The sequence below is a fragment of the Spea bombifrons genome, chromosome 1 (genome assembly GCF_027358695.1).
Source record: "Spea bombifrons isolate aSpeBom1 chromosome 1, aSpeBom1.2.pri, whole genome shotgun sequence".
In the NCBI taxonomy this organism is placed as follows: Eukaryota; Metazoa; Chordata; class Amphibia; order Anura; family Pelobatidae; genus Spea; species Spea bombifrons.
Window position 1 is genome coordinate 88,083,460 of NC_071087.1, and position 25,482 is coordinate 88,108,941.

The following is a 25,482-nucleotide window of genomic DNA, read 5'->3' on the forward strand; positions in this document are numbered from 1 at the left end:
GCTGGACTTAAGTCCCATCAACCTCAGCCATACCAATAGTGTTGGGGTGGGGGTTCTGCATCAGCTGCATAGTGACAGCTCGGCGAGTCTTCTGTTGGTCCATGCTTTTCAGTAGTTCAGGCACTGAAGCTGTTAATGCCACAACTCCCCCTCCTCCTCTCTGGCAGTCGCACCTCTCTCCCTGCCCTCCTCTCATCATTCCTCCTCCTCTTCTATCATCTTCCTTCCTTCTTCCCTCCGCCTCTTCGCTCTTCTGTACATTGGGCTTCTTCTGCTCTCTGTCTCCCTTTTCCCTTCTTTTTTTCCCTGCTCGTCATACGTCATACGGGCCATGGATGGGTGAGTACAACATTTTTGCCTTAACCCCATCCGGGATCGTTAGAGTATAGGCAGTATATTCTCCATATACGCCAACTGACCAGTACGGACTCGGAATCTTCTCTGCTCCCTGGTCTGCAAATGTATTAATCCTCCTGATCATTCCTCTAGGGGTGGGTGTGCATATGTTTGTAAACACTGGGATGAGAGTCACAGCCACGGTACTTAATTATATATCTATATATATATATATATATATATATATATATAGTGTGTGTGTTAAATATGTTTTCTAATGATGTCATTTCTTTAAACTCAAAGAAAAATATTTTGCAGCAAAATATATATACTTTTAAGAAAAACACCATATGATGGGATGGGGAGTAGGTCATTTTTCTCCTTTGTATTGCAAGCTAAGGCTGTGATTCTGCTCAGATGTTGGCAGGACTGGTTCTTCATGTGGAGATCGGTGCGGAGGGTGAGATGGAGTGATCTGCCCCTCCCTGTGAATGGTGAAGTTGCACCTGTACAGCAAATATGTCCTAGAGGCAAAGGGCTGCTTTGCTCTTTTTGCTTTATTATGGTGTATGGTGACAAAAGTCATCTGTCAGCACACTTATTTAAAAAAGAACATATTGCCATTGCAAAGATCTCTGGTGTTGAAGAAGACACATTACAGATGATGTACAATATGCAATATTGTCGCCGTTCACCATAAAGCTATAGTGGGTGCTCATATTTGCATAGGAATATTCAAAAAATGTTTTCATAATAAAGTTGTTTAAAGCAGAATATAACTTTACAAGCTGGCCAAGCCTAAGTATGGTGTTTTCATAAGCAAATGGCGTTGTGAAATCCAGTCATTCAGGTCTGTTAACCCTTTGAAGTATCAGAGAGGTCACCTTTCCTTCTTGGCAATCAAAAGGTTAGATAATAAGCTCAGGTCTTGCTCCTCTGCAATAGTTCTCTAGTAACAAACAATACTTTACTCTCCAGGAATAATTCGTGTGGGTGAGATGTCCTTCCCTTGTATTAAGATGTGGCTGTGGGTACCGACAGATATTTTCACCTCTCGGTCTGAAACTAGCAGGCAGTTTAAAGGAAAATAAAGACATTTTAGCTTTATTTCTTATGTATCTGATTGTAATTCATGATTAAGCTCCTTGGTCATCTGGTCATATAAAAACACTCATCTCTATTTACCTTAAAAACATGTTCAATACATGCAGTAACCTCATCTTAGAATATAGTGCTGGCCATTCACTACAGTAATAACCTCATCTTATAATATAGTGCTGGGCGTTCAATATTATAGTAACCTCATCTTATAATATTGTACTGGGCATTCACTAACCTAGTAACCTCATCTTATAATATAGTACTGGGTGTTCAATACCCTAGTAATCTCATCCTATAATATAGTACTGGGCATTCACAACCCTAGGAACCTCCTCTTATAAAAGAGTATTGGGCATTCACTACCGTAATAACCTCATCTTATAATATAGTACTGGGCATTCACTACCGTAATAACCTCATCTTATAATATAGTACTGGGTGTTCACTGCTGTAGAAACCTTATCTTACAATATAGAATTGAGCTTTCACTCATCGTATAATATACTTCTGGCCCTTCACTATTGTAGTAATCTGATTTTATAATATAGTTCTAGGATTCACTACTACTACCATATGGTAGTGGAAGGTGTGGAAGTATTACCTGAAATAACAGTTAGTTAGAACAACATTCGTCTTCATATGGTGACAATTACACCCCACACACACATACAAATTAATTGGTTGCTAAATTGGCAACTATTCTATGTAAGCTAGTTAATTAATTGAAAGGTTGATGATAAAATTTTATTCTGTAGTGGAGTTAATGTACATAAGTACAAACTTAAATTGATTTCACAACTCAGTGGGCCGATCAGTGGTGATCCCTTGATCACCTTGACTCCTGATCCCTACTGCCCTCAAAAGCAGGCTAGAAAATCAAGACTTTTCTGCATAAAATAGTACTATTGGGAAGTACGCAACTCTTATAATCCTCAAGTAATTGGTTAAAGGGGAACGAGAGCCCTACTGCACATTCAACTTCTAAAAATAGAACGCAGTCAGTGCTGCCTAATGATGTCCTTGTTATGCCATATACTTTTGTCTTCCCTGTCTCATAATCCTAAACGACACTTCAGAACTTTCCATTCTTTGCATTATCACAACTGCCCCTTCCATTAACCACATACTTCATAACTACATACTTAAATAATAGAATCAATCGTCAATGAAGGTTCTTGCTCTTCTTTCCTTTTGTCCGACTACATCCCCGGTCTCACTTATCTACGCTAGTTCATATCTTCAACCTCTTCCTCTTTACTGGATCTATCCCATCCTCCTCCTACCACAACTCCAATATTAGAAAAGCCCTCCATTGACCCGACTGATCTGTCTAACTATCGTCCCAGCTCTCTGCTTCTTCTTGCTTCCAAGCTTTTTGAACAAATTTCATACACTCAACTAACTACGTTTTTTGACTCCAACTTGTCCCCCTTCAATCTAGATTCCATTCTCAACATTTTACTAATGACTTACGTACTGCTTAATTCAAGGGTCACTACTCAATGCAAATCTTATTGGACCTTTCTGCTGGTTTTGACCCTGTGGACCACCCTCTTCTCTTTCAAACTCTTCATGATCTTGGTCTTCATGACTTTGCTTTCTCCTGGTTCTCACCCTACCTTTCCGAATGCACATTCAGCATCTCCCTCTCCAGTAACACTTCTCCTTCACCTCTGAATTGGTGTACCCCAAAGCACAGTTCTAGGACCACTTCTGTTCTCACTTTACACTACCTCACATGGCGAACTAATCTCAACCTTTTTGGGCAAAACCCAAAGAGTTCCCAGGTATGCATATAAGAAGGCCCAGCTGACACAATTAGACTGTAGCCAGAGTTCCCAAACCTAGAAGTGGAAATACAGGGCCGGCCGAAGACTTAACGCCGCCTGGGGCGAAGTTTAAAATACCGCCCCCCCCGGTACTTACCTTTAAACAGTCCTGCGGCGAGTCTCCCTGCTCTGCCACGGTGCCGGCTTGTAATGCTGAGCGCCGGAAATTGATGTCACTTCCGGCGCTCTGCATTACAAGCTGGCACCGAGACCGAACAGGGAGACTCGCCGCAGAGGAGAGAGAGAGAGGGGCGCCGAGCGGGTAAGCGAAAACCACTCGGCGCCCCTCTCTCTCTCCTCCGCTTCAAAAAAAAAAAAAAAAAAAAAAGCGCTTGGGGCGGCAAAGTGCCGCCCCTTCTAAAGTGCCGCCTGGGGCAATTGCCCCAGTCGGCTCCATTGTAGGGCCGGCCCTGTGGAAATAGCACCACAACCGGTAAAATACATACATCAACTTGGCAAGCAGGGTAAAACCATAACAGCTAGCAGTTTATTTCTAACTGTTTTGTTTGTTTTACACATACAGTCTGTTGATAGTTCAACTGCAAATCTTAGATTTATTTCTGTATTGCTCCAAATGAATCCCAATATACCTAAAGCGATGATTCTGAAAGGCCCATCAGTATGCGGTCACATCACAGTGTGATCATGTTCTGCCTGGTATCCGTAGGTGCGTTATTCCGTTTCTATGTATAATTGGCTTCACAGTGAAATAGAAATAGCAGATGTATATCCTATATTGTGGATATTTATATTTTTAGGTGGTAAATAACTGAATCATTATCCTACTAGCTAGAGCACCATTCCATAATGAAAGGTTTAAATATTTTTTCTACTGCAACTTTCTACCAAGTCTTTTTTTTTTTTTCTCTAAGGCTATGTTTCATTTTAACATTAGCTATAGCCAAGTGCTCACAGCTGCAGATCAGTCAAGCCACACAAATGTAGAATTGGCTTTTTGACAGGCGATTTGCTTTTCAGGTTTGTCTGCTTTCTAGATATGCCAGGCTTTATACTGAAAGTCAGCAGAGAACCAGTAGCATGTAAGTATTTGATAATGACATCATGAAGCCGTGTAATTGTAACGCCAGTAAAGGGAAAAGTTTCTTTTTTCAGTTTAGGTATCTGTAAAAAGCTTTATAGCAAATAAACCTTGTATTAAAAAGCACTATTAAGAGTATCTACAAAATTTCGAATACTTATGGTCTCTGAAAACTATTTACAAATAAATCTGTGCCATGGACATTCAGGACAGTGAGTATGTATAGTAAGATCACCCAAAAGTCCCATCTCAGACGGCTGTACATTATTATCTAGCATTAAAGGCATGTTACAGTCATCATATGTATGTTAATGCATATGATAGCTGTATGGTACCTTTCAATTTTAATTGTATCTATTTTGTAAATGCATAGGGGCTAAGCAGAATCCCTCCATATGGATTTGGCCCTTTCCTCAGCTCAGCTAAATGCCATGTAGGAGATAGCCCTGTAAGAACACCTATCGATATAGTGTATGCTATGCTAAACAAAATAGACAATATTCAATGTTTTTGTAAGTCAGACTTTATACACCTCGCAACTCATGTGTCACTTATAACAGGCAATCTCTGTACTTTAACCCTTTATTGCCTATTTTTAGGTAATAGGTCTGCTCTTATTAGATTTTAGTCAGATGTATATTTTGATCTTGAATTTATATGGCTAGATCCTAAACTATTGCTTTTTAAATATTACGTTTTTGTTATTGGGATACTATATATAGTATGGATGAGAGAAGAGGGAGGACGTGATAGAAACATTTAAATATGTAACACGAAATGTTAGAACAAGAGGTAATAATGTAAACCTAGAAGGTCCGAGGCTTAGATGTAATGAAGCAGATATAGTAGAGGCTAAAACATTAATGGGAATTAAACATGTATGGGATTGACATATAGCTAGTCTGAATGTAAGGCTGGCCATGGCGTAATGGAGAGACTTGAAGTCGTCAATGTTGACTGCAGAAATTGAGAGGAGACAAAGGCAATGTATTCCCTTTACCATTCTAGTTTGTTCGGCGACGGCTGTGGTTATAATACCTAATGAACTACATTGTTCATGTTCAGGAGGATTTTGTATAAAAAGTATTTTGGTATAAAAAAGATGGTGGAGTGCTCATCATTGCAACTATGGAAAGTACCTGCTGATTGGACCATTCCACTGATTGCTAGTGATAGTGATGAGACAACTTTTAGAGCTTTGCACCGGATTTACTTTTCGTACATAATCCCCACTATTTCTGTGTTGTGCTAGAGCATCTCCCGGTTTGCATGATCACCACTTAAACACAAAGGTGTGCATCCCAATGGGACATTTCTCAAACATAATATTTGATACAAAACCAATATGTACCACTGCATGTTTGAAACACAGTGAGGTGCTACTTAATCTTGTGTATGAAACTAAATGTAGCATTGGAAACATTATTCATAGTACTGCTTAATACCAAAACCCTTTTCCAGAAATAACTAAGCTTGTTTGATCAGAGCCAAATGATATGCACTACTTTTATCTTGTTTGCCTGTTGCAGAACATGGAATATGATGACCCCTTATAAATACATATATAATAAATAGTAATCCTTCAGTCAAATATGTTGCCTCATTCATAATTTTCCAAGAACATTGAATTAGGTCACAATATGTCATGTTACAAAAGACAATGAAAAGGTACTGCCATAGAAACCAATCAGCTAAGGTTTATTTACTTAACATACTCTAGGGTGCGATTCATGTTGAGGAACAGTATTGTGTCACTCTTAATTGAGACCTCAAGGACCAATGAGGGCTGTAAGAAGCTGCTTATGAGTTAGACAGCTGTGTAAGTACATACCATTATATCAGACCATCAGACAATTTATTATTGTTTTTGTTTTTGATTCATATTATTCTTTAACCATTTCACAACGCAGGACATGTTATCTCATCCTTAAAAAAAAATATAAGAACTCATTAGGAAACAGTACATCCTGCAGTTAACAAAACTATGTATGTGAGGCATCGCTGAACCCTATGTGTCCTCCAAAACACAAAATGCTTTGTTTGTGCAGACAAACCAGGTAAATTACAGTTAAAAAATGTATGGTTAAAATTACCAAAAGGGTCTGGTCTTTGGGGTTTTAAAATACACTTGGTCATAAAGTGGTTAAAATGGAAAAAAATAGTAAAACAAATAATGCTACATAAATGAATTTGTCAAAGGACTTAAAATGCAATTTTCAGGCTCTAGGTTGGAACGATTTGTTTTTGAAACGTGTAGGTCAAGAAGTTGCTGTTGAAAGAAAATGGAGAGGTTAATCACATTGAAAGCTACATTTTAAACAAGTTGTGTGTTTTTTTTTTCTTTCAACCATCCTATTGCTTATGATGATTATTATTAAAGGGTTCATTATGGAGAAAATGGCTTCCGGACGTTCCCTCAGTTACAACATCAAAGCAGTGCAGCTTCACACAGAGCATCTGTTCTCATAAAACAGAATTAAAGTGAACTTGTTTCTCAAAAAAAAGGTTTACAGTAATCTACAATTTTTTTGTCTTTGTCATTAAAAAATTCCCACGCTTCTCTGGTGGTTTGATTTCCTCATGTTTGCTTGTTTCGAACAAGCAGCTTGTACCTGATTTCCCCTTGCTGACCGGCTTCTCACTTTGGGCCACAATATTTGTGTCTTGTTTAACAGCTGATGTAGCGATATATTTTGGAACAGGCCTATGATTATGTGAAAGTTAAGTAACAGAAATTAAAATATAATTCTGACTGATTTTTGTGTTCTTTTTAATGTGCTGTAAGTCAAAAAAATCCTTCCTAGTACTGTTGAACAGGTTTCCACCACAATCATGTAAAGGTTTTTTGTCTTTTTTGCTTTTTGATCAGTTTAAGCACTTTAGAGGTATTTGGTTTAAAAGAGCATATTTTACTTTAGGGAAAAATCTGTGAAATCCGTACCAAAAGGTGGGAAAAGTAACAAGACAAGTTTACTTTAATACATTTCAGGTTTATTAAGTACATTTGATTTTGAAAACAGAGTTCATGTAAATTAGAAGATTGTTAGAATTTAACAGTGGTTCTAGTAGTAACACATTTTAGCAGAGTGTAAGACTATCTGCAGTTGGTAGGGATGATCGGATTGCAGGAAGTAACCTTGGAAGTAACAATTTCTCTTGTAATTCATCAGTTTACTCCCTGTAGTTCCATATATCAGTTTTGAAGTTACAGTGTATCCCGAACCTGTAAACGGCTACTGTTTAATTTTGTGTTCAAGGTGACATGTTGAGATAAATGAAATAATCTCAAGTGGTTCCGCTGATCCATCTGCTCAAGTACAATGTTTAAAAGATAGACCACTGTTATATTAATTTGCAGAGCACATGCTGTAGAATCAAGATACTCCAATATTTCGATGTGCATGGCATAAGGCTAATATAAGAAAGGGTGTATTGTGCCGACTGAGATTAAGAAAGATGTCATAAAAATAAAGTCTTAGAGGCTCGGTATTCATCTGTGATGATCAGATTATTGGCTGCACAGACAATGCTACCCCATAACCAGAAAAAATGGAAATCCAAATCTTATGGCAAATAAACATCCCACATGACAGAGGCTGCAACAAAGCAGTTATGGCTAGTTATTTATTAACTGCGTGAAGGTCTAGATCCAGATGATAGATCTGTTACACTGATGAACTAGATTTCTCTTCTCCTGCACCTTTGCTGGCTTTTTGTAGCTGTGATTTTAGATTGAGCCACTTGAGCAAGACTGAAAGAGTGATTTTAGGCAATTGTGGATACAATGGATTGAAAGGACAACATTGTTCACAGAGGGTCCCTTGGCCATTTTGTGATTTAGAACATGTTGGTTAAGTGAACAGATCACATCAGGAGTGGACACATTTGGTTTGGATCTAGGAAGTAGTCAAAAAACAGATAGCTTTTTTTTTCTTCCCCCATCATGTTTTTATTTCCCTGGCACCCAGGTTTTGTTGAGCCTTGTCGTACACTAACATACATTTATACACTCTAACACCATACAGTAACAGACACACGCTAACATCTTATGCTCAAAAACACTAAAACCCTACAGTAACACACACACGCTAACATTCTACCCTGATGTATACACATGCTACCCCATACACTAATACACACACTCGAACACTATATGCTGACATGCACACTCATGCTAACACCATACTGTAACATTAACACCATACACACTAGCACCACACTCGTATACACATTCACACACACACACTGTGGCTAACACTATAAATATAAATACATGATTGAAACACAGCTGTGGAAATCAAACGCTGAAGAAATGTAACATGAGAAGCATGTAACATGCTGGCAAGACCATAAACTCTGCTTTTAAATATCATGGGAACAAGATTTACAAGATCTTGGAGATTAAAAACAATGGTCTCACATATTTAAAAGGAAACTTAAATGCTTTCTTATTATAAGCTTCAACACAGACATTTTTTCGCCCTACTAAAATAAAAAAAATACAAACACTATACTTACTGAGGGTAAGCCTTTAAACTCCCTTACTTTTTAGGTATCCAAAACTTGGGGAGTGTAGCAAGAAGTGGAGAAGAGTCATCCTAGAAGTGGGCATAGTCAATTCTAAAAATGCGCATGGCAGGAATTGTAGTGACCCACTCACGTTATCTGTATAGCATTACAAGGTGGGCCGTGGGAGATGCAATTGAGGTTTTTGCTGAAGCAGGATAGGCCTCCATTGACCTTTCACCTCTGTGAGCAGTTAATAGGCGATCAGACTCTCTCTCCAACTGGCCCATGCTCCCCACTGCCCAAGCAAGGAAGTGGGGCAGCTACCCATGAGAGGACAGTGCCCCAAAAAAGGGTCAGTTTCAAGGTAATACAACTGTAAAAAAAGTTGAGCATGGATAGGCATTTTTAAATTAAACATGTGATTGATGTTGGTAGTTGGTAGTTCTTTCTGTAACAATTGTACATTTGGTGGTAATGTCCAACCACACTAATCATATGGTGCTTAAGTGTCATATTCCATTCTTCCAACATAGTAAATAGACTTAGTTTTCTGAACAATGCTTGACCTTTTGAGTTATTTTTACCCATGGTTACATTCTCTCTCTATGCTGCTAAAGTACAGTAGACATAATATCAGCATCAGGTTTTGTAATTAGTAGAAAAAAGAATTAAAACTATTTAGATATTTGTCCTTTTTGACTATTTTGACAAGGCTGCAATCAATCAGAATTCCAGTTTAGAAACGCATTGTAAAAGTGTTTAAATATTGTGTATGTGATGCTGAATGTGCCCTTTGGGTTACGTAATACAGTTTTTGTGCTTGTTCATACCTTGGTTTTCTGAGGTATGTCTACTGTATATCTGCGTTAAAAGAACAGAAGTGAGGTCCATGCACTGGTTTGACTGGTCTAACACAGTGACAGATCAGTTCAACTAAAATGCTAGCATTCTTTCTTTCTTTTGTACCTTATGTGATACTTTTTTGCCATCAGAAAATACTTTCTGGCAATAAGTTAAACACATGATCAGCCATTTGCTTGTAAATGAAGAATAACATTGTATAATTTATTTTCATAAATCAGTACTGGCATATTGGCTGTCACATTTGCAGCTCAACCATGCCGGAAAGAAGACAAAGAATTGACACATCTTTCAAGTGAATTTGTGGTTTCTAGGACAAATTAGAAGTGTGTTACACAGATATTTCATTCCATTTATGTATAGAGTCCCAGTAGATTATGTATGATTACAATAGGAAAGAGTGATAGTTCACAATAATGTTAAATGGACAAAATGCAAAATTGACAACAACATTAACACACCTTAAGACATACTGGTATGGAAGCGGAAGGGAGCCCCTTGAGAGTGTACAATCTGTTGTGTACAGTTGCTGATTTTAGACTTTCCACCTTTGCGGTTACGTACCAAAAGGGTTGATCAGAAAGCAAACATTTAAATGGACAAAATGCTGTGGTGAGGTAACTCTGTGCGGCAAACAGTTTCCTTGCACAATGTGTGAGCCCCACTCACTGTCTTGAATTATGTTTTATCAGTAACGGTCCCCTTGTACCTCAATTTTAATTTTGGGAACTTAAAATGACTTTGGAGCCAGCATGTGTAAATTTCTTAGATTGAGCATGTCAGCATATTAATATTATTACATATTACACCTGGATTCAGTTTAATCTTGCTTGTATTATGTCTTAGAATAAAAGAGCCTGAAAACGTGTTAATGCCCATGCCTTTGTAAATCTGTTTAGCACACCAGATTGCATGCTTAGATATATTCATCTACCTCGAAATTGGTGTTATAAATGATGCTACAAACAGCTGTCTGTCTCCGCTCATTAGCCTTTCACCTAATTGCTTTTAAAGTATCCAGGAAAGTTCTTAAATTAAAAGAACATTCCCTTGGGTTTATTTCTCAATTCAGTGAAAGGGCCCATGTGAATTTTTTCACCTACAGAGCACAAGTTTTCAAGTGAAGCTAGAAGGTCAAAGAGAGCATTTAGCTTTTTTTCGTGAGAGAATACATATTTCATAAAAAATCAAGGTTACGCTGTGAGCTAAAGGAGAGGCGCCCAACTTTGTCAAGGTTCAAATATCATGCTGGTAGGCCAGACCTATCAGATCAGGGGATAATAAATATTGCTGAGCTTCCTTGCTGGTTATGGGAAGTCATTAAATATGACCTATTAAATTGAGCAAAACAAGAGCACAACTCACGGTCACAACCTTTAAAAGAAGCTATTAACAGCAAATGTATTGGGTTTCCTTTTTACATTTTTACTTAACTGTGATTTCCTGCGGCCACAAGGGTTCATTATTATTACTTGTAAATATGGCTCTTTTTAAACATATTAAATTAATAATAAATAATAACAATAAATAAGTGCCAAAATAAGATGAAAGCTCGTATTCAAAAAAAGCTATATGAAAAAAAGGTGAGTTCTGGACAAAAAATTCGGGACCTCCAGTGGCCAGTATGGCTTCTCTTGGAAAAACATAGACAACAGCATTTCATAAATTCTCATGGGATATCAAGTTTTAGATTTTTTAAAACATCTGTACTTATTACAGCTCCCTTGCTGTGGTTTGATAGGCTTATGGGATTGTGTATGTAAAGACATTGACTGTGTTAATGCACAAATCATTTACTTTAAAAAGAGTAAGCTACCCTGCTGTCTTCTAAAATATGCCTTAATGAGAAATCTAATTAATTTTATTTGTGCCAAAAATAACAGCAGTTTGTGTTGTGTTGGCTGCACATTACAATATTACTGAATGTTTTATTAAATATGACAAAAAAAATCCACGTATTCCTAGAAATGCCCGCTATATCCCATAAATAAAGAAATGCAACCTGCATATCTTTCAGCAGTATTCATTTGTTCCACAAGTCGTACTTAATACTGTTTGTGTTGAGCCAGACCTCACTTCTTCAGATACTTTTAGCTGTTCATGGTACTTTTGGATTGATTAAAATCTGTTTAAAAATGTATTTAAGGAAATCATTAAAACAAAATGCTGAATATGCCACATACCAACACTGGAATCAAGCAAAATGAATATTGAAATATGTTTTTAATTATATGCAAGATTATATACCAGTAGGTTTCTTCTTAGCCGCCTTCTTGATAAAAGCAGGCAGTTGTGGATTTCTGGACTTGTGGAGTGCTTGATAACAGGACCTGTGGATCGTTGACAGGTTTGGAAGGTATACAATATTGGCCTTGCACTTTATCTGCCAAAATTAATAGCAAAAGCTAGTCATGTCCTCTGTGGACTTGGAATCAAGATTAATCAAGATATACACCATATGGCCAAAAGGCATGACTTTGTGGATCTTGCTTTGTGCACTGGGGCACAGTCATGCTGGAATACAAAATTGCCTTCCCTAAATTCTTCCCACAAAGTTGGACGCATATAACTGTCTAAAATGTCTAACATTGCCCTGGAAGTAAGGGGCTAACCCTCACCCCAGACCATTACCCCTTCTCCACCAAACTTTACAGTAGACACTATACATTCCGCTCGCTAGTGTCCTCTGGGCATTCACCAAAGCTAGAATCATCCATCAGGTGGTGTGCTTTACACAATTCCAGATGATGCTTAGTATTGCACATAGTGATCATCAGTTTATGTACAGCTGCTCAGCCATGGAAATCCATTTCATAAAGTACCCCGACATGCAGTGCTTGTGCTGATGGTGTTTCAAGAGGCAGTTAGGAACTACTGGATGTTATGTGCTACACGCTTCAGCATTCAGCATCCCCGCTATGTGAGTGTGTGTGGTCTACTTCTTTGTGGCTAAGCTGCAGCTACTCCTAGACACTTCTTCTTCACAATAAGTCACTGAGCCCTTCAGTACGACCTATTCTACTGCTAGTGTTTGTCCATGTAGGGGGCTGCCTTCGTGCTTGATTTTATACACCTTTGAGCAATGGATGTGGCCTACATTACATCTTAACTCAATAATAAGGAGGGGTGTCTTATGTTGTAGGTCTGTGTCTTGGTTCTCCCCACGCATATACATTTTAGCCAAGCACAGACATTCTACTACTAAGAAATTTGTAACTAAGGTATTTTACATGTAAAATGAAAATATCTACACTTTATTGGACATGTCACTGTTACTTTAAAGATATATATTAACTGAAAATTTTAAACACTGCTTCCAGGTAATGTTTTATGAAAATATAGGATATACTGACTATACTAAGATGTTTCCACCAATTTTTACTTGAGGATACTTTATTTTATCGGTGTACTTTTTATGGACAGATTCTAATTAGGGTATCAGAGCAATTAAAACTTCTACATCCTGTACTGATATCCAGAATATAACTATGGTCAGAAAAAACAAATACTATATCACAGCTAAGCAGGGGTCCTTTTTTAAATAAACACTATTGTTTATAGTTTGTAGATGGTTAATGGATGTTTTAAAAAAGGTGGGTAAGATAAGCTATTTTTAATTTTCCCTTTTATATTTTCATAAATAGAGGTATATGTATTGTTTTTTTTGTAGCAGGTTGCCTACAGACCTCTATCAATGTTCATACGGTCACTTTCCCCCCCAAACAGTAGATAACGCTTCTGCCAATCGAGGGAAATGTGTGGAACTCTTGATGACTACACGCATATGAGGGCACCTTATAGATCAATAATAGTTCTGAAAGCAGCTTGTAACGTAAAAGCTGCTTTGTAAAAAAATTGGGAACATTGGAGAAGAAGGAAGAACGTAGAGCTTTCTATCCAAGCTGTCACGCAGTGATAATGAATTACTGCATATTTACATCTCACAAAGTGTTCCATATTGACAGATGCCAAGGCAAATTATATGCAAACTGTATTTATATTAAAAACAATATTCATATTGCTGTTTGCAGATTACCAGGGCTTCCAGGGAGGTGTATGAGAGATTTAAAGTAAATTCAATAAATATCAAAGATTCCTTAGTGACCTTTGGGGACCTCCGACGCAATCACACTATGTAAACAGAGATGCAGGGATCTGGATGGTTGCACACTACTTAAGTGTAGTGAAATTAGGCTTCAGCCATTATGCCCAGTCATCTTTGCTGTAGGTGCATGAATACACTCTTTCCAGGTCCATGTTTGTCCTGGCAACTGGACAGAGTTCCAGAAATAACTCTAGTGGAATCAGCACTGTACTAATCAAAGCTGTACATCTTAATATTGCGACTATTATACTACACTCCCAGCATTCCTGGTTTTCTCAAGACAGCCCTGACTTTTTAACCCTGGTCAGATACCAGCCTTATTCTCTTGATTTTGCTAGCATTGAGAGATGGCTATTCAGGTGGGCAGGTGGCCATGACTCTTGTCCCACCCACTCCAGGACTTCATGGACATTTAAAATATTGTGGGTTCCCTACTAGTATCTGTTGTGCAGATCATAATGGCAGTCCTAGAATGGTAGTAGAAGCTACAGCCGTTCACAAAGAAGATCTGAGATAATACATTAAAATGAAGTAAAACAGATATGAAAATGTACAGACAATATGCTGTCCCAAAATGATTGTAGGTACAAGTTTAGCCCCTTCACTCCCCTCAAGATATACTAGCACATCCTTGAAAACTGTGGCAAGATGGCTATTATGCGATCAGTCTATTGACAGCCTAGAGTCTCCCCTATCGACAGAAGCAGCATCACTGGCCTTTTGCCATATGATCGTGTGTAATGGCACGAGTACACATTATACAGTCACTGCCCGATCACATGATTGGACATTTCCTTCCCGAAAGGTGTCCGTACTGATATGAAGTTCATTCGAGAGGGCTATGGCTATGGAGCCCTTGCTGGCTGATCACAGTGTGATTAGCAGAGTCAAATCAGGAGAAGGTCCCCAGAGGGATCTCAAGCCATACAAAAAAAAAATGTGCCCCTTAGCCCTACCACTAGAAGTAAAAAAATATTTAAAAAAAATCACTACCCCCCCAAACCCCTTAAGCCAATAGTATTTAAAAATATGTAATATAGAGTAATAGGTAAAGGATGTGACTATCTTGAAAATTAAAAAAAATTGTATGTGGGGTATGATTGTTCAGCTGTGGCATCTACTGTTTTAAGCTAAAAAAAAATTCTATCTTAGTATATATTTGTTTTATCTATTATCACAAATAGTTATTATGTTTTATGTATTTCTATGATTTAAAAAGAAAACCCTACTTCTGAACATGGTATAAATGACAAACAACAACAACAAAACCTCTCGTCCTCAGGTTATGAAAACCTCCTGGGCCTGAAGGGGTTAAAGATGCTGTTCCACCTAGACAAAACATTTATTGTACTTAACTTTAGTGGATCCGTAATTGTATTTCCTCTGAATGTGTAACACAGAGATACAACACAAAAGCTTTGAAAGAGCTGGTAAACCTTACAGCATGTGCAATGATGTGAACGATTGTGTGTGTGTGACAACGTAGGCATATTATAAAAATAATGACTCTGGAATATATTTCTAAAGGCCATATTTATCATGGGAAGCACTGAACATTTTCTGGACAAAGGGCTTAATAAGAGGCAATTAACAATAACATTCCCTTAGTTTCTATGTGATTTGGTGCCTCAAATTTAGCAGCTCCCCATAATTGATCTTGACAAATATGGCTGTACAAGTCTATTATGATGGTCCTGATTTGCCTATGTTGTGTGGCGGTATCATGAAGTTACATCGTGCGGCCCCCACATTTCACGCATGTGCTTCCAACGTACAGCCGGGACAATGGATAATGGTCTAGACAGCCCGCCGGTGGAACATGAGTACCCCTTCTAGGACTGTTTTGAACAAATTGGGACAGTTGGCAAGTATGCCTATTATGTACACATTTACCTCCACCTTCTGTATCAAGTTGCTTTTCTAATGACCTATCCATTTTCTCTTTGTTGTTTTCTTTTGTCTCTGCACAGTATTGTTATTGATCTTCAAAGATGGAATGTCTTACCCACTTGTTTCAGTGACAATTCTGGCTTTCTGCGTATGTCTTTTATTATTATAGTCTGTTCCCACGTTGGGTCTTTTCTTTAACTTTACAAGACCTTTTTAGGTAAACAGATTATTTACAAGATCTTACTGTCAGAAAATGTTTCAATACAAAAGGGAGGTTTCTCCTTGTATTTAGGATCTCCCATCTATATGACTATGTCCTGGATGAGCTATATTGATTGTCTGGGCCTATAATTTGCATGTATGTATGTAGTGACTTATCCTTCAGTGGTGTAGCCTAGAGCGGCAGGTCCAGTGTGGTGGCAGTCCCTATGCTCCAAAACTAGGGGGAAGATGGCCTTCTTTGGCGATCAGGCCCCATGGTAGCCATGCTGCTTAATGGGCCGTTTACAAGGGAGATCTTTGATCTCCCAACTAGCCCATACACATTATGGAGGCTCCATAGACTGCATTAGAAGTTGCTGGATTCATTAGAAGGCGCTGCAAGTAACGGATCACAGGGATATGACATCATATCCAGGCACTCCATCTCTTAAAGGCACGCAAGGAAGACGCCAACTGCTTAGGTTTTTCGTTTAGTATGGTTACGATCTATGGTTCCCAATATTTTCATCTATATATATTTTCACTGCTGTACATTTCTTCAGAATGTTTAGAAGAAGAATCTCATATTAATGTGGGTTTAAACTTACCCTTGTTAGAAATTACTTTCCAAATGCACACAAAGATATTAATAGGGCAGAAAGCCCATAGTCACATCCATCCATAGCATACAATACCAAAGCGCCCCTCTTCTTCAAGTTATTATATATATATATATATATATATATATATATACCATATCTACATATTGTCATTATACAATTCTATTTATTATATGGTATATAAATACAATTATGGTTTAGAAATATGAGAAAAAAACTTGGATTATTACTACATAAAAAAATATAGTGAAAATCTGATTGCATGATTTTAATTGAGCATAGTAGGAATATTGGTTAAATAATATAGATTCTATGCTGTTTCCTCAGTACATTTATTCTGATATTCGACTACAGAACAATTAGATCGCTGCTATACTGATTTCAGAGTACATTTATCCGACTTTAGTGGCAGGCATGGAGATCTGTGACAGCTGTTAGGAAGAAAAAATATGATGAAAGCGGACTATAATATGTGGTCTAATGAGGTTATTACCTAATTGGATTTTTTCAGAGCTGGGATGCAGGCCAAGGCAATGTTTTAAATGCACTGAAAGAGGCAGCAGTCGAGATGCAGGAGGCGGAAATAAATAAGCATGGGGAGTATACATTCATCAAAGACTTATCCATAACCCAGACTGGATTTCTTAGCAACTATTCGGCCTGATCGCCATGTTTAGTCCTATTTATTTAATATTTTACACAACCTGGAATTAATGCAGCAAAGACTAAGAGGGTGTTATTGTTCCCCTCTTTTTTTATGTTTTGCTTACACACGTCTTATTTCTTAAAAATATATGTTATAAATGTAAACGGAACTTTGTGTGGGTGTATATATATATATATATATATATATATATATATATATATACACCCACACATGTACATGCATACAGTAAAAGTATAAGTATTTTTACTATAACAGATTGTTTATTGGACAGCCATTCAGTTTACAAGACATTTTTGAAAATGTAAACCCCTGCCCCCAAAACAAATGGTGTATACAATGTACACTACATGACCAAAAGTATTGTGACACTTGACCATAGGCATTAATATTGAGTTGGTCCCCCTTTTGCAGCTATAGCTAAAATCACTGTTCTGGGAAGGCTTTCCACCAGATTTTGGAGTGTGTCTATAGGAACTTGTGCATTTTCATTCAAAAGAGTATTTATGAGGTGATGCACGGGTTTAGCATGAGATGGCCTTGCGCACAATCTACATTTTAATTAATCTCCTATCTTCCTTTCCTCCAGTGCTAACTCAGTGTCCCTCAATACCATTGGAGCAACCATCATCCTTACCTCACATGCTTGTTACCTTGTTGTCTCTGACCTCTCATTCACCCTGCTTATTATTAATTCTATTTCCAAAAATGGGCCCCACCTTAAAAATATTGTTTGTATTTGTCTTTTCCTAACACAAAATACAACTTCAGTTCATGTTCATGCAACAATGTGCAGTGTCAGTCTGCGGTTGCTAAGGCCAGTAAGGTATTGTCGTGTATAAAAAGGGGCATCAAGTCGCGGAATAAAGATATAATTTTGCCTCTGTATAAATCAATGGTAAGGCCGCACCTTGAATATGCTGTGCAATTTTGGGCACCTTTTCTAAAGAAGGATATCATAGAACTAGAAAGGGTGCAGAGGCGGGCTACAAAATTAATAAAAGGAATGGAGCTCTATAGTTATGAAGAAAGGTTAACTAATTTAAATCTGTTTAGTTTAGAAAAACGTCGCCTCAGAGGGGATATGATAACGTTATATAAATATATTCGGGGCCAATACAAACCATTGTGTGGAAATCTGTTCATAAACAGGACTATGCATAGGACACGTGGGCGTGCGTTTAGACTGGAAGAAAGGAGATTTAGACTAAAGCAGAGGAAAGGGTTTTTTACAGTAAGGACAATAAGGATGTGGAATTCTCTGCCTGCAGAGGAAGTTTTATCAGAGTCTGTACAGACGTTTAAACTGCAACTGGATGGATACCTGGAAAAACATAATATTCGGGGATATAATCTTTAATTATGGGGAAACAGCTTATTGAGCCAAGGAGAAATCTGACTGCCATTTTGGGGTCAAGAAGGAATTTTTTCCCTGGTTAGTGCAAAATTGGAAAGACCGAAGCCGGGGTTTTTTGCCTTCTTTTGGATCAAACAGCAACAAATTAACAGATATAGGAAAGGCTGAACTTGATGGACGCATGTCTTTTTTTAGTCTATGTAACTATGTAACTATGTAACTTATTATCTCCTGTCTTGACTACTACAATTCTACAACAAGGTCTTTTCTAGTCTGTCCCTTGACTGTCTTGCTCCCTTAGAATCAATCATCAATACTTCTTTAAGGCTTATCTTCCTTACACATCATTCTGCTAACACCTCTTCCCTCTGTTAATCATTTTAGAGTGTTGTGTGGTAGTGCAAATTCACAAATCTCCATTGGTTTTATGGCTTCCTTGGCTGGTCAGAGATGATCAGAGTATCTCCCCAACTGCTTGCAAAAGCCTAATAGTGGGGCAGCTGTGTAGGAGAGTGCTTGGAAATCAAGACCGTCCTTTCAAAACTGATATTTTAAAGCAAAGACTGGTAGGTGGTTGTCCAATAAACTGAAAATCTTCCGTTTTGGTTTTATGTGTTTCATACTTTGTGCTTATTTTAATATTATTAGCAGCAATAATCTCATGTTTGTCACTGAAGGAGTTTATATTGACCTTTGGTATGACTAGTCATTGCCAAAGAGTGTAAATGCTTTTCAATTCCATTTTGTGTCAAATGAAACAAGAAAAACTGGAATTGCCTGTGATAGAGTCACTCCATAAATCACTGTCCTTACTAGGTCCAACTAGCCCTAGGGCTGCAGTTCTGAAGAGGCAGAAGACCCTCTGCCTGTTGAGTGATCATTTCCCTGATGTACTTAGTCGATGGGCCAGTTGGTTAGATCCCAGGCCTCCCTTGCAGAAATCTACCATGTTACCAAACATCAACCTGCGTGTCCTTGCAGGGTTGTGTACGGCCTTATCAGGCGGCACACCAAAAGGTCTGATGTATATGCTACGCTAAAATAAAGTACAGCAGAGGGGTCTAACAGGTAACCAGGGAGAACGCCTGACCATGTTTCATCCAAACGGCTTCATCAGGAGCCACATACACACTATCTCATCTTTTTGTGTGTGTTCATTATTATTTAACGTCTGGAGGCATTATGTTGTATATTTTAAAAAGTTATATTTTGTAATATTTACCTTTTTGGGCTTTTTTGTGTACGCTCTTTGGTTTATGGTATTTGGTTACCTCTGTAGCTAATTATGATTTAGGCACCTGTTTAAGGAAAAAAGCATGCAGACCCTCTGTACACTTTGAGGTGTATTTAATTGTTATGGCATACTACTAAGTTGTACTAAGGACTTTTTCATTCAGATACATAGAAGGATTCATATAGAGTCTCTAGACTATTTTTCTGCCAAAAGCGCCATGCCTTGCAGGAGATGTGTTCAGTGCTTACCACTGTGCGGATTCTCATTGTCAACCAGTTACAGCACCGGCTTGTATTAGATTTCCAGGCCGTGTAATGAGACCCCCATGCACTTGTGCATAAATTCATGGAGAGGAGGTAGTGATTAACTTACTAATATTTGTGTGGGAAAGCAGGTAGAGAATGCATATTATGTACTTACTAAGTGCTTTAATATCCATTGGTTGTTGATGAGGTTGTTTGGGGCAGTAGACTGTACCTTTACTGTACTGTACGCAGTTAATGAGAATAATCATCATCTTACTTTATTCATTAACATCCATTACCTACCTACTAAATATTTACTTTCCTGTCGGTGGGGAATTGACACACATGCCCTGCAGAACTTTGTTCATAGCCTAGTTCTCTGGTATCAATTGACATTTTTTTTCATGGAAAATTTCAGCTTTGCTAACTGCAACAACAGAACTAAGACAGACACGCTGCGTTAAAGAAAGACTCCTCTCTTCCTTTGTTCGAGAGTGGCAGGAGTCGTCAGAAGCTATTCAAGAGAGACTTTCAGAAGTGCTAAATGAGGCATCCTTGCTGTTTCGTCTGAAAAAGACTTCCACTTGAGAACTGTACAGTTCGTGATAATTTGCCTATGTCTTTTTTTTGTGTGAAATTGTAGTGAAATTGAAGACTGGCAAGATGATTTGGCATTATATATATATATATATATATATATATACATATATACAATATATACTATATATAGAAAAACGTACTGGGACAGGCCTCTAAATTATTGAAATCAGACTTATTGTCACAGCTGTATAAAGTTTGTGAAATTTCATCCCAGCTAGATATTCCACCGTCAACTGATAAGTGGTATTATTGGAAGTGGAAGTGCTTAGGAACAGCAGCAACTTGAAGAGGAAGACCACGTAAAGTCACAGAGCGGGGTCACCAAGTGCTGAGTGCTGGTGTGTAAAATTCACCAACGTTCTGCTGATTCAGTAGCTGAAGAGTTCCAAACTTCCACTGCCAGTAATATCAGTACAAAAGCTGTGCGGGGGAAGCTTCATGGAATGGGTTTCCATGGCCGAGCAAGCCTCCTGTACCAAAGCCTCCCATCTCCAAGTACAATGCCAAGCATAGGATTGAGTAATGTAAAGCAGGCCACCACTGGACTCTGGAGCAGTGGAAACGCGTTCTGTGGAATGATGAATCACGCTCCTCTGTTTGGCAGTCCGATGGGCGAGTCTGGGTTTGGTGGATGCCAGGAGAATGTTATAATAAGAACCTCAGACCAATAGTCAAACACAGTGGTGGTAGTGTGATGATCTGGGGCTGCTTTGATGCTTCAGGACCTGGGCGACTTGCCATAATCGATGGAACTATGAATTTTGCCCTCTACCACAACATCATGAAGGAGAATGTCCTTCCATCGTTTCATGAGCTAAAGTTTAAGCACAGTTGGGTTATGCATCAGGACAATGATCCAAAGCAGACACCTCTGAATGGCTCAAAAGAAACAAAATTAAGGTTGTGGAGTGGCCTAGTGAAACTTCTGATTTGAATTTGATTGAGATGCTGTGGCATGACCTTAAAAGGTCAGTTTATACTCAAAACCCCCTCCAATGTGGCTGAATTAAAAAATTTCTGCCAAGATGAGTGGGTCAAAATTCCTACATAACGATGTAAAAGACTTGTTGACGATTATTGGAAATGTTTGATTGCGGTTGTTGTTGCCAAGTGCGGCAAACCAGTTATCAGGTTTGAAGGCACAATTTTTCAAACAAAGCATATAGGTTTCGATTAACTGTTTACTTAAATAAGTAAATTATTTTGTGTTTACTCACATTGCCTTTTATGAAAATTAGTTGGATGATCTGGAACATTTAAATGCAATAAATATGTAAAAATAGAAGAAATTAGGGAAGGGGACAAATACTTTTTTCACAGCACCGTATATATAATATTTGCTCAGTTTTTGTAATTTCTATTTGTACTTAACAATGAAATAATCATGTTACCTAGAAGTGGACAAGGACATGAGGACAGAAAAGAAGGATGTTTTAGGTGGCTCGGCAGCTATTGGCACTTTGCTTGAGGAGCCAGTCTACGTCAGCCCTTGCTCAAGCCCATGTCAGCTATAATGTTATTAGTATTAGCTTTCTGTCTGTTAATAACTAGATCTTACTTTATGGTTTTGCTTCATAAGCTTTTAAACAGACTTAACATACCCAGTTCATCTCCAGAAATATCAATCTTGCAACCAGGCTTTGTGTGGAGTAATACAGTCTGATAAGATTTGATATGAGACTCAAGATTTCGAGTTTCCAGAAATATAACATCTATGTTATTTGAAAAACAACTAATTTAAAGTTCAACAGGAAAACGTTATATGATAAAATGTCCCTGTCATGCAATTGTATGGATCAAAAGACAGTTGCAATTATGCTCAGTGGTTTTGAACGCATAAACGCATATAGATGATAGTATACTATATGGCCTATTCATTTTAGAAGGAAATAACTACAATGTATAGAAAAAATTAACTGTAGTTTCTGTCTATGTTAATTCCTATGACGGAGTAGCATACCTAGTCCATTTGAATTGCTATTGGATCCTGCTATTGGATCCTTTTTGGCCCTTTCATTCAAAAATGATTTTATTTTAATAATGAATCCAGGACTAAAATTGTCCTTGTATCAAGTTAACATTTAGCTGTTTTTTTTTACAAAGTTGGTTATATAAAAATGTCGCCATTGTACCATATCTGGGGCAAAACTATTGTAGAAGAATTGAATTGTGCTCCAGATGAGTCAAAAAAGTTCCCATTGCTTTCTGGGCTCCTTTTATTCCACAGCAAATACGGTGATGATTTGTGCACTAACTGTGCCCTACTTTTATTGTCACTGTTGTATGTTTTTATTAAATTGTTCGACCTTCTCTGTGCAATAAAGTTTTCTGTATTCAATACAACAAATAGTCTAGCTAAAACATAGTTTTTTTTATAGGTCATCATTGGGGCTTTATTCCTAAGAATTTAGAAAAATAACATAGAGCCTTTAGTTTTAAGACCGTTTGAAGCCTCTCTTTTTGTCTTGTTAGGATTGATACGTAACTCTCTACATTGTGACGTTCGAGTGACCAGGTCCTATTGAATCCATGCATTAACAGATTACGCTAACGTTCCTTGCAAAAATTATTGAGATATACTCTTCAAATGTATCATCTTTGTTGCTCTAGGCATCTAACGTAATTTGGTTAATGTTTGGTCTGTGATTGGGTTCCAATTCTGTATAAAACTGGGTGATTTATGGATATTTTAGGACATTTTTAACTCCTGTTATAAATTGGACTAATCGCATAATAATCCAATAATAGTCATTTTTTCAAAGGAAACTGCAAATGTAAGCGTGATGTATTAGCATGAGTTAAAATATGAATGCTGTGTAAAAAACAAAGAGGTATGAAAAATTAGAAAATGCAAATAACTTCAAACCATTATTTGTTTCCCTTTGTGTTATTTTTGTTTCTCCCATAGTCCTTGGTACGACTCCTATTATGTTTTATTTGATGACGAGACAGCGGTTAAGAGCCATAATTAAGGTTTTGATGTTGGTCTGCTTCTATTTTGGGGATGTAAAATAGTTGAATGGTGTTTTTGTGCAAAGGTAAGGCATTACTAATATCTGCGGCTCTCTAAATATGTTTAGAATTCATATATTCCGAACTGATGCCCCTAGAACAGTAATGGGATAAACCCATGGTTATATTGCACTAATTACACTGTAGTCCCAATCATACGCAGCTATTCAGATGGAAATACTGTGGTCCTCTATACGTCGTCTAATTAAAATGCTCATGAACCCAAACCATCTGTTGGACCATGTTATAGAAACGAAATGCATATCTGTCATGTAAATGAGTAGGCCTACTCAGGTTAAGGTTATTATATGTAACCTGTCGATTACCTAAGAGTTCTCTGGGTATTTCCCCAATGTGAAATCATGGGTATATAGAAAAACAGACGTATGATAAACGGTTTATAATATTTACCATAATCCATATTAAATGTTCTATGCCAATGGTTGGGTTGTAGGCACATTGGGCACTTTTGCCACGGTGTAAAAAGAACGTAAATTAACTCTATGTGTGAAGCATATACAGAAATAGCGCATGAGGTAATGAATCCAGAGAGGAAATATAGAATAAGGATAGCAGAAGGCCTGAAAAGGAACTTTGAGATAGAATAGGAGGAAGTGGAAACAAAACACACTGGATAGAAAATATTACAAGTAAGTCGTGGAAACCAAACGCATGGAGGCACTGATTTGAAGGCGGGTGGTCTGCTTTGCTTGCAGTAGCAAAATGGTTCAAAAGAGGTAATAAGGAATACTGACCCTTTGACCCAAAATCAGTGGTCACTTTGGTAATTGCTCTCTCTCTCTCTGCAGATCATTGGATCTAGTAAACTGAATCAATCACGTCATTTGAGATGCACACAAAAAAGCATAGAGGGCTCAAGGAATAGGCTGAATACTAGAGATTTAGGGACTTTTGATAATACAACTGTATTTTCTATCTTTTAATTTGTAATTCATTTGTACTTGTAATTGAGATAAATATTAGCAGTGGCAACAATGAATATGTAGAAATAGAATTAATACATAAGACACTGACAGAGGCATTAGTGCTTGGGGTAGACAGACTGCGGGTGCTGGGATTCTAAGAACATTTTATTTTCTTAATATTTTCCTTAAAGACAAGGTCCAGAGACATGCACGGTTGAGGAATCATGTTAACATATAACACAGATGTTATACCATACATACAAACATCATGCACAGAGCACAGGAGTGAGGGTTTGTTTTGGATGCACTAAAGATATGGTCAAAGAGTAAAAACCACTACTTTTATCCCGATCACGTATGTTTATATATATATATATATCTATATATATATATATATATACATACACACACACACATATATACACATAGTGTTTTTTGGTTCCAATACTTTATTACTTAGATGACCCTTTAGGTTGTAGGCTTGGAGCGGGGCCCTTTTTACCTAATGCATCAGTTTATTTTAGTCATACCCCCGGAATATATAGTTAGAGGAGCTGTGCGACTTGTTGGCACTATATAAATAAAAGATGACAATAATGATGACCTAATTAAAAGTGTGTACACACACAATGACGTAACGCGTGTGAGTGTGTTGTTGTGACAGCCTCGCATAAGGTGCAGCGCTGCTGCCAACGCTGTAAAAGTTACTGTATTGCCACACTTTATCCCCCTGTCCGTCCATCCCTCCCTCCCTGCCTGCCTGCCTGCCTGCTATAATGGAGACCCGGTGGGCCTTTGTCAGGCCGTCAGGTATCCCATTACCAGATGAAGAGCTCGCCCTCAATAATTGATGGCTTCAGACAATGGGCCTCACGCCGTAGGGGCAGGCAGCTGCTCGCAGCCGGCAGCACAGGCCGGACCCGGGCGGCAGGCAGGCGTGTATCTATGAGAGA

At 37.9% G+C, this 25,482-nt stretch overlaps 1 protein-coding gene across 2 annotated transcripts in view; it reads left to right on the forward strand.

The window, feature by feature from the left end:
- Positions 1-243: 243 nt before the first annotated feature.
- The window catches only part of PTBP3 (polypyrimidine tract binding protein 3), a 71,399-nt gene continuing 46,160 nt past the window's right edge, over positions 244-25,482 (forward strand). For both annotated transcript variants that reach the window (XM_053465839.1, XM_053465838.1), the window contains exon 1: positions 244-339. Coding sequence is in view for 1 of the 2 variants with exons in the window: in XM_053465838.1 (XP_053321813.1) it covers positions 336-339 (4 nt within the window). In the remaining variant the exon portion in view is untranslated. The remainder of the gene's footprint in view (positions 340-25,482) is intronic.